The sequence below is a fragment of the Equus asinus genome, chromosome 28 (genome assembly GCF_041296235.1).
Source record: "Equus asinus isolate D_3611 breed Donkey chromosome 28, EquAss-T2T_v2, whole genome shotgun sequence".
Taxonomy (NCBI): Eukaryota; Metazoa; Chordata; class Mammalia; order Perissodactyla; family Equidae; genus Equus; species Equus asinus.
Window position 1 is genome coordinate 32,826,241 of NC_091817.1, and position 10,620 is coordinate 32,836,860.

General features: G+C 44.3%; 1 protein-coding gene across 3 annotated transcripts in view; it reads left to right on the plus strand.

Annotated features, from left to right (window-relative positions):
• Positions 1-7,877, plus strand: part of CTCF (CCCTC-binding factor) — a 48,299-nt gene extending 40,422 nt beyond the window's left edge. For 2 of the 3 annotated variants that reach the window (XM_044761007.2, XM_044761010.2), the window contains 5 exons: positions 267-427; positions 938-1,120; positions 1,694-1,829; positions 5,062-5,223; positions 6,377-7,877. In XM_044761007.2, coding sequence (XP_044616942.1) covers positions 267-427; positions 938-1,120; positions 1,694-1,829; positions 5,062-5,223; positions 6,377-6,561 — 827 coding nt within the window. In that variant the 3' untranslated portion in view covers positions 6,562-7,877. The remainder of the gene's footprint in view (positions 1-266; positions 428-937; positions 1,121-1,693; positions 1,830-5,061; positions 5,224-6,376) is intronic. The other variant, XM_044761009.2, reaches the window with a different exon arrangement.
• Positions 7,878-10,620: the final 2,743 nt, after the last annotated feature.

Here is a 10,620-nt window from a genome sequence, read left to right on the forward strand (position 1 = left end):
CAACTTCCTAGATGTCTCATCGGTTCTCTCCCTTCCTTCCATATCCATTGCTATCACCGTTGTCCAGGCCACCATGTTCTCTCACCTATCCTGTTTCAAAACCTTCACTGGTCTCCCCACATCTGTTGCTATTCCTCCTCGTAATTCATTTCCGTATAGCAGCCAGAGTAATTATTTTAAGAAACAGAAAGAAAAGTATTATTAACTTGTTGAAATGCTTGTTTGTGTTTTCACAACTTAGACTGGGCTTTGTATTTTGCTTTCAGGTGTCCACTTGAGAAAGCAGCATTCCTATATTGAGCAAGGCAAGAAATGCCGATACTGCGATGCTGTTTTTCATGAGCGTTATGCCCTCATCCAGCATCAGAAGTCACACAAGAACGAGAAGCGCTTTAAGTGTGACCAGTGTGATTATGCTTGCAGACAGGTAGAGATCTTCATAGTTAGAAACTAGTTGATGTCAGGTTTTATCAGAGGTTTTTTATATACCTTGTATGGTGGCTGTTTTTAAGGTTAGGATTTTCAAACTGATTTATGAGGAATGTCACGAAGGTCCTACTCCTAGATTGTATTATCTCAGTCTCCAGCTGATGTTTTATTTAGTCACAGCTTACCCCCTACCCACCCAGGCAGACTACTGGCTTCTTTCTCAAAACTGGGAATTAAGTCCAGGACTTGAGAAAAGGGAAGAATCTGGTCCTGGGGCCTGATGCTTGGGAGTGATCTAGAGAAGCAGCCCAACAGGAGTGAGCAGATATGCACTAGGATTTATGGAAGCACTTTTGCACCCCAGTAAAGATAACATCATCTCGATGAGCAGTTTTGAGCCTAGATCCTTGGGAGAGAAAGGCTTGTCATCCACATGTACACAGCTGGTGTCTGAGGTAGCAGCCCTGTAACAGGCTCTGAGGCCTCTTCCCACCCTGCTCGTTTTCAGGAGAGGCACATGATCATGCACAAGCGCACTCACACTGGGGAGAAGCCTTATGCCTGCAGCCACTGCGACAAGACCTTCCGCCAGAAACAGCTCCTCGACATGCACTTCAAACGCTATCATGACCCCAACTTTGTTCCTGCGGCCTTCGTCTGTTCTAAGTGCGGGAAAACATTTACACGCCGGGTAAGAGTCAGGACTTTACTTCTCCTATTATAGTTCTTAATATCGTATTCTTGATCTTCTACTGCAAAGCAGGGCACTTTTTTCCCACTGAACTTATAACCATAGAGATGCCCTCTGCTTGGAAAGGGCCAGTCATCCCCACCTTGAGGTTTTCTATCCATGTGTGAACCCTTCTGCTGATGAGGAACTCCCTATCTTTGAATGGGTCTGTCCTGGACCTTCCCTTGGGGCCACGTTAGTCACGAGATAAGGAACTGATCTGATCTTCCCCTGCTCCTCCTGCCTGCAGGCTGCTAGGCTGCTGAGCCCTTGCTCAGAGGACCCAGCCTTATCTTCTAAGGGATTCTCTCCTCTCCTTCCCTCCCTCCTCTCTCTTCCTCTCTTCTCTCCCTCTCCCCTCCAGATGGAGACCACTTCCCATGACTAAGGAGAGCATGTTCAGGACTTCCTTAGCAAATACTAAGATGCTAGGATATTCAGACTTAATATGGATACCCCATATAAATAAAGAGAACTTCCACTTCTGAGCTTAACTTTTTAAATAATGTGAAAGGGTTTTGTTTCTTTTGTTAGAATACCATGGCAAGACATGCTGATAATTGTGCTGGTCCAGATGGTGTAGAAGGGGAAAATGGAGGAGAAACAAAGAAAAGTAAACGTGGAAGAAAAAGAAAGATGCGATCTAAAAAAGAAGATTCCTCTGACAGTGGTAGGTGACTTGTTTCTTAGTTTAGTTACACATGGCAGATTTTGCTACCCAGTTTCCAGTATATTTATGTATGTATATGCTGGGATATAGAGAGAGGCCAATCACTCTTGCTTCCCTTAAACCTCTAATCCTCCTAACGTGTGTATATATTTACAATGGCAATTAGTTTGTTCCTGGGGCAAATTTTTTTTTCCTCATGGCATTTCATTGCTTAATAATATCTTATTTGTTTTGTTCAGTTAAAGCCAAAGCAAAATTATCTTTACTCAGTTTACTCAGATTAGTGATATTCTGAGGCCAGCGGAGTTTCTTTTCTATGTTCATAACTTTTACATTTAGGAAGATGCTCTAGATTTGAGCAATGAATCTAATGGACATGAAGAAGGTTGCTTAAGCATCCTGACCAACTTCTGGTTTGACTGCCTGTGTCAGCCTAGCCTTGAGATGTGTTGATCAAATCCATGAAGGTCAGCCTTTCTCTTCCTATCTTAATTGCTCCATTTATAATATAAAACTTTGCCTGTTTTCTTCTCCTTGATGCTCTTTTGGGTGTTTTTGCCTTTCTAGTCATGAAATCCAGGCAGAAGGTATGCTTTGAGGTGCTAGACTCATAAAGAGGGAGGGACAACAACGACTGTTGGTTGTGTAGGAGTCACATTTGATTATACAAACTTGTTCCAAAGTGTTAGGTTCTATAATGTGGACACTTGGGCTGCTGGCACCCAGTTGAGAAGGCACATTTGTGACTAAAGATTTAAGCTTTTTGTGGATATAGAGGGGTTTTGTGTTGGGGAATAAACTTCCCCAGAAGCAGCATCAGACTAGAGAGACGTAGATGGTGCCTACTGTATTTCTAGGGATTCCTTGTTTTGTTTTCTGCACTGCTTGTTAGTAGAAATAGTGGGGAGGGAATGGCATTTTTCAAAATTGGATGTATTAGAGAATTTGAGTCACTTTACTGGTTTTATTGTAAGACTTGCTCATGAAAATACTAGATGTTTTATATTTAGATTTGTGAAAAGGTCCCTTTTATTTTTTGCACATTTTAACAAGTCCTTCACTTTTTTATTCATTTCTTGGGAGAATATTCATCCAGTAAGCATAAGAGTAGTTTATTTTTTGCTGCCTTTTTTAGTGGAAGATCTGTTTTAAGCAGTGTCTTCATTCTCTGGCTTTTAAGTGAATGCCTCCTTTAAAATGTCAGTTTCCTTGATTTTTATAAAAGCACACCACTCTACTGAGAGACTTTCTGGAATCCCTTAGTTTCACTAAGAAATTAATGACTGGTCTGTTGGGAGTTGCCAAGGAATGTCAGAAGGCCCCACATGTTACCAGAGATCAACAGATAACCTTGAGCTGGAGGATCCCTGTAGTTGCTCTTAGTTGCAGAGCCTCATGCCAGAGACGGTGTCCCGTACCGTTTTTTCCCATGCTACTGCCTTGTTCACTTCTGTGGTTCATCCCCCAACAAGACCAGCTTCACTCCCTAATTGTACTTCACCAGAAGCATTTCAGCTGAAGTGTTCATTGACAATTTCCTAATACATTTCTACAATCCCTCCTTTTGTCTTCACTACTGGTTTGTAGAGCACAGTTTGGTTTTGGTTCTGGGCCTCATACCCACCGTCTCTTTATCACCCTGAAAAGTCTGGGCTTTCCATCACACTGCTTACGAAGGCCATGCAGTCATATTTGTCCCCTCCCAAATTTGCTGCCTGTTGGCCATCTGCCAAGGTTGACCAGCAGAGTCTACTGCTATTTTCAAGGCTTTTTGCCAAAATGTCTCCAAGTCAATAATCCTTTGACCCTATTAACCTTCTTTGTGTGCTTTTTCCCCCCAACTCTGACTAAATTTGTTTAGTTTTCTAGGCATTGGGCCAACTTAGGCAATAGGGAGGGGGCTTGAATAAGTTCAACAGGGAACCATGTCGTTCTTGACACACTGCCACGTACCAGTATGTTCCCCACATTTTCACTTAGAATTTCAGTTGCTTGACAAATAAGGCATTTTGTCCTCAAGATCAGGCATTTACCCAAAGATTTCTAAATTTAAACATTTGGTTCCAGAGAAAGAGAATGTGCTTGTAACCTGTGCTCTTGGAGACAGGCGAGCGGGGTACATTTCGTGCCATGGCACTGGGGGAGGGATAACAAGCTCTTTGGCTGCCTGCAGGTGTGGGCAGCAGAACAGCCCCAAACGGAGGTCAGAGATTTGAATTCCACTAGCTGTGGCTTAGCTTGTGCTTTACAAATTACTTAGCTTCTCACTTTTTCTATAAAATGAGTCTAACACCTCTTATTAAATGAAGTAATGAAGCCTAAATGGAATAATGGAGAATTTTTAAATTGTGATATACAGTGTAAATAACAGCTATGTTTGTGTAATAGAGTGTAGGTTACAGAGCATGATTACGCGTGTTATCTCAGTGCTTTTGATCCTTGATCACTAGTAAGTAGGTTGAGAGTGCTTTAGTGATTTCACAAGGAAACTGAGGTTCAGTGTGGTCATTGTCCTAGGTCACACACCTACCTACTGAGAGATCTGAGACTCCAAGCCACGTTATCATCAGGCTCCTCATCAGTATTCTTCTTACAATAATTCTGTCTCCTTTTATGTGATTTTGATATTAGGGAGAAGGTAAGGGAGTTAAGAATGACCCATTGGGTCTGGTACAGCTGGGAAAAAATTAAGACCAAAAATTTGACCTTAGAAAAAACTCATCAATAATAGTCTTAAAAGAACTCTTGCTTCTTATCCTAGTAAATAGGAGCTCCCAATGCATGAGAACTTCTGTCTTGCTCCCTGACAAATAGACACACACACCCCTTCCACTCACTTAGAAATAAGCAGGACCACATCTTCAGGGGTCCATTTCAGGGGTTCCTCTCAGGCTTAATGTCCTGTTTTATCCTTGTATAAAAGGTGGAGGGAATGACTTATTTTATTTTCAGCTTAAACCCTTGGTGGTTTTATAAAGAAAAAAATAGTATCTAATCCACATAAAATATGAATAATAGTATTCAAGTTGATTTGCTTATTCTGCCACAATATGAGTTTATTCTGTTAATTTTGATAGCAGAAATTTCAGGAAAAGCATTTTTAAGATGGGCTTTTAATAATGAAAATAAATATATCACTAGACTTTACAGAATATGTGATTATTTGTGTTGTTTTTTGTTCCACCGCTCTTCTCCTTGCCCCACCACCTGTTCTTCCTGTTTTTATGAGAAGAAAATGCTGAGCCAGACCTGGATGACAATGAGGATGAGGAGGAGCCTGCCGTGGAAATTGAACCTGAGCCAGAGCCTCAGCCTGTTACCCCAGCCCCACCACCCGCCAAGAAGCGGAGAGGACGCCCCCCTGGCAGAACCAACCAGCCCAAACAGACCCAGCGTAAGTTACTTGTCTCAGCTCAGTAGGCTGGCATCCTCTCCCAGCACATAGGGGAGCCAAACCTGTCTTTGCTCTTTGCGGAGATGGGAACTAAGCCCTGAGAACAAGTAAAGGTCTCGCCAGGAACAAACTCTCAGGAAGTAATTTTTTTAGTTTTTACTGGGGAACATCTGAGGAAGTCTCCAGGGGCCTCTTAACATTTTGGTGAGAAAAACTCCAGAGTAGAAGGGTACTTATGTTCTGCAAGATGGGTACTGTGACTGTGGGAGGGTTTTGCAAACAAACCAAAGTCACTGTCAGCACTGATATGGTAATGAATGGAAAAGAGCCATATTTTAAAGGGTGGAGGGGTAAAGCAATCTCTGTGCTGAGATTATCCCTCCTCAGAAGTCCAGGCCTGTGGATTCAATTGCTGGCCTTCTGATTTTGGAGAGGACATAAAGGAAGGTGTTGGTCCTCCACCTCACACTCCTGTAGTGGCCGTGGCCTTTGTGACAGCAGGCTCTGGGGGACTACTCATGCCTCACTCCAGATCTTCTAAAAGCTAGCAGTTTGTTTTGTTTTTGTTTTTCTTTAACAAATGCAGGATTTAATCTTTTTTTTTTTTAATTCATTCCCTGAACCCCACGTATAGATGTCTCTCACAGAGGACTGGTTAACTATCGATCCTGGGAACCATTTCACCTACACACACTTGAGTGAACAAACTGCTGGGAGGGCCCTGGGTGTGGGAGAGCTTCAGAATCAAAAATGTCAGGTTCTTACAATGGGTGGGGTCACCTCTAAAATGGACCTACATCACACACTCGGTGACGTCCTTCTAGTCACACAGTGTCCGCATCTCTTGGCTGTCTCACACTAGTGTAAAGCCCACACTTATGACATAGGGAAAATTAAGGCTCTTAATATGTAATTTGGGAGGCATATGAAGATGGAATGTCAGCATTTTGTTCTTTGATAGTTTCTAGAATATTGGAGCTTTATGTATAGCCACATTTTAGGTCATTAAGTCTTTTTTTATTAACTTTTTCTGTATCACTACTAACGCTTTCCTGTATTGCTGACATCCATTTAGCGTCAAGTCTGAGAGGACCCGTGCAATGCTTGGGGGCTTTAATAGAATGTTTGTTTTCTTCCTGCTCCTCTTTGCCAGCAACAGCCATCATTCAGGTTGAAGACCAGAATACAGGTGCAATTGAGAACATTATAGTTGAAGTCAAAAAAGAGCCAGATGCAGAGCCCGTGGAGGGGGAAGAAGAGGAGGCCCAGCCAGCTGCCACAGACGCCCCCAATGGAGACCTCACACCCGAGATGATCCTCAGCATGATGGACCGGTGATGGCGGGGCCTCGCTCATCGCCAGGACTTCTCTGGGCTGTGTTTAAACGGCCCACATCTTAAATTTTCTCCCTCCTTTCTTCTTTTGGCTTTGGGAAAAGCATCATTTTACACCATTTTACCAAACATACTGAGAACTAAAACTTCAAGGATGATGTTAGAAAAATGTGATTTAACTAGAACTTGCTGTTTGATGTTAGCAAATCATGGAATGTTCTGAGTCCCTGAGGGTTTACTGTGAAGTGCTGAGGACAGTGTTGACGCCTAACTGGTTTTCTTAGGAGACAGAGACATTGAACCCTCTCTCTTGCTATGGTAAACCACTCCAGAATGGCCGCCAGGTTTCCCAGAGTTCTATGGTCTTCTTCCCAGGAGAGTTTTTAATTGTAAATGCAGACTTGGGAAGGACTTAGACTTTTAAACTGGTTTTTGCTTTTGCTTTTCCCTGGCTCCCTTTGCTTTGGAGTCAGCTGCACACCAGTAGTATGGCATGCTACGATCGGTTTCTGTCTGAAGGCTTTGCCTCTTTCTTGGCAAAGTTTCTGGTATGGTCAAGCTTGTAAATAACCTTTTTTTACATTTTAATCTTTTCCATTAATTAAGAGGTTGAAAAGAAGTGCAGTGTAAGAAAACCCAGCATTTTAATTACTTGCAAATTAAGTTACCACAGACTCTGTAGTGTGTCAGTGTTGACAAGAAATTGGATCACAATCATGTAGCAGAACGGCACCCAGACTGCTGCCGCTGGGGATGGACCCCACACGGGAGATCGTGAATTCCAGCCCGCGGAGCCAGCATTTGAACCTTGTACAATTAACTTTCAGTTATGATTTCCCATCGACATTTTCTTTGCTCTGTTTGTAGCTGAATTGTTTGTGTTCTGTAAATCCTCTGTTAAAGCAGAAGGGTGATTATGAGCGGGTCACAGCAGCCCTTAAAAGCTGGGCCAGGAAATTCACTAGGTCAGTAATTTAAACTTTGGATCTTCAAAAAATAATAATAATGTGAAGCAAAACCAACTAAAAAGTGATTCTTGCACATGAACTGTCACACGTTTAAAATGTGTTTTTTAGAGAGCCTCAGTCTTGCTGATTTCAAACACTTTTTTCTTCTGTGTATTGCTTTTAAGAGAGCCATCAGTTAGCTATCAGACTCTAGGTTGATGCATTTTGTACTTAGCTGTACTGTGTGATATTTTTCATTATTTTAGGATGCCAACAAGAGACCTGTAATAAAATATGTGATGGGGTCGAGAGCTGGGGAGGAGGATCTACTGCTGTACAGCTAATAAATCATAACGGATTAACAAGTGCTCCACACGCTGTCATGTGTGATTCCTGCCTAATGAGGAGCCCAGGGCACTCCGCATCCACAGCCTCGGGGGTGCAGGCCTCCTCCTTTCCCTCAGATGGCCACTTATTCTCTAGCTATGGGAGATGATCTTGGCAGATGATGGGATATTGAGTGCATCCTGCTATAAGTTTTAACTCCCTGAAAGTATGAGTTGAGAGGTGAGTGGATGACAGCTGCCAGCCTCCATGGTCCATCTTTGGAGTGGGTTCCCCATGGCAGAGGGGGTTGGGCCACAGAGCTTCAAGTAGAAAGGGCTGATGGGAAGCTGTGTCCTCACGATCGCAGCTGAAAGAGGGCTGGGATCAGTACCTCAAGCTTTGCCAAGTACAGGGGAAAAGAGGGAAGTGGGGCCCAGTCTGCCTTAGAGAAGTTCATTTGAGAGGCGAGACATGTACAACCACCAGGTGTGGAGAGAGACACCTGTATAGCGGAGCTGCTTGCTAGCACCACAGGAAGCAGGATGGAAAGAGTCAGTGGGAAGTTTATGCATTAATGAAACATCATCCTGCTGCTGCTGGCCATTTCTGGGGCAGATTGCTTTGGCAAACTCATTTTAGGTGAAAGTTTCAGCCACTAATTACAGGGTTTTTTAACCAGAATTCCAACTTACCAGTTTTCAGTGAGAAGTAACAAAGGACAAGACGTATGTAGCCTTTGGCTAGCTTGTACTGTCCATGCAGTCAGGTCTCCCAGGAAGACATCATCTGAGCCTCGGGACTCAGGCAGTCAGCTTCTTGGACTGAATATTAGTGGCCTGAGGCTGTTGGAGCGTTGAGTTTCCGTCCCATCCATGGGCTGGCCCCCCACAGGGGCCAGAGTACTCTCTTAGCAGAAACTGGGCATGTAACTTTTATAAACTATAATAGAAAATCTCTTTGCAGCACAGTGAGCATTTATATCTTAAGCATAGCTTTTCATTTCTCATTATATACATTCAAATTGAAAGTTTAAAAGTGGGTTTGTTTTGGATGGGGAGAGGGGTAAGAAAAGTGACAGTCTGATGGGAGTTAAGGCTGAAAAAGGATCTCCCATTGCCTAGCCGGAGATACATCCTGTGTGACTCTATTAAATATAAAGCCTTTGGCAGGAGCGGGTTCTCACTCTTCCTCCGCACCAGAGAACTGATGGGGAAGTTAACTGACCCGTCTGCAGCACTCTTCCCCACTGCTAAGCCATAGTAGGAACGGGAGTAAAATGATCTATTGCCTTTCCACACCTGGGCTGGCATCACCCCATCTGCTGCTGCCCAGCTCAGCAAGCACAGAGCCCTCTCTTGCTTTTGGTCAGGATCTTGTCTTTTAAAAACTGAGAGGAGCCTTGTGGCAGCACTGGGAGGTGCAGCCTGGCAGGTCCTCATCCTGTGCTACTGGAGCAGGCGGGGCTTATTCCTCATTATGAGCTTTTAGCATTTCCTGAGCGCCCATGGAGTGTCATGCTGTCTGGAGCACAGAGACAGGCTTGAACAAACGGAAGGCCTCTCCCCCTCTCATTGAGTCACTGTCACTTGTAGGAGCTGAGTCCCTTGTGTTCACTTGGTCTCTGACAGCAATTATGTTTGTTTTGTCACTGCTGCCCTGACCAAAAGCAGTTAAGAAGGTATGTGGCTATCCCGGCACTCCTATCCTGCTCGCCATGCTCCTCCTGGTGTCCTCCTCCACAGCCCCTTGCTTGTCCCCCCAGCACTCACCAGACATGGACTGATGCCGCGAGCATGGCTGCTGGCTTCAAGAGTCCCTCCACCTGAGGAGCAGCTCGAGCCCTTTGGCAGTCATTTCCTCTTGTGTTTCTCATCCTTGTTGTTCTAAACAGAAAAGTCCCAGTGAGATAGGTTTTCTATTGTTCTGTTTTGGAGTCCTGGTGTTGCCATGGTAGACTTGGCAAATGTGAGCGTTCACTGAGCGCCAGGCACTGTTGTGAGCACTTTTAATAAACACTTAATCCTGGGCCAGTCCGGTGGCGCAGCGGTTAAGTGCGCACATTCCGCCTTGGCGGCCTGGGGTTTGTCAGTTCGGATCCCGGGTGCGGTCATACACACTGCTTGGCACGCCATGCTGTGGTAGGCGTCCCACATATAAAGTAGAGGAAGATGGGCACGGATGTTAGCTCAGGGCCAGTCTTTCTCAGCAAAAAGAGGAGGACTGGCAGCAGATGTTAGCTCAGGGCTAATCTTGATCAAAAAAAAACAAAGAAACGCTTTATCCTTATAGTAACACTTAGAGATAAGTTAATGGCTCCAGCTTATAAAAACAGGAACTGGAAGCCCAAAAAGGTTAAGTAACTTAATCAGTGTCAAACAGCTGGTAAGAAGTGGAGTCAAGACTTGAATTCAGGAGTCTGCCTTCAGAACCTGAATTCTTGACCACTTGGCCATGCCGTAAGTACGTGAGTATGTAAGTACGTGAGACCTATTGAGTTCTCACTCTAAAAGCAGTTCATGGGTTCCATGTGGTCTTACAACAAGTCTTAGATCTTAACCCAAACTCCCTCCTGTCAAACTGGGAGGCAGGAGAGCAGGCCCTTCTCTTTCCGCTGTTGGCAGGAACTCAGCTCGCTCTCCAGCTGAGCCTGCCCCTGTCAGCCCTCATGGGCCTGTTGGTTGAGGAGAGGGAGTGGCTTCCCCCAAGTTCTAACTATTCAGCTTCTGCTTTCCACTTTGTCCTAGTCTTTGGTGGACCTCAGCAAAGGGAGATGAGATTTGGAGGGGGTG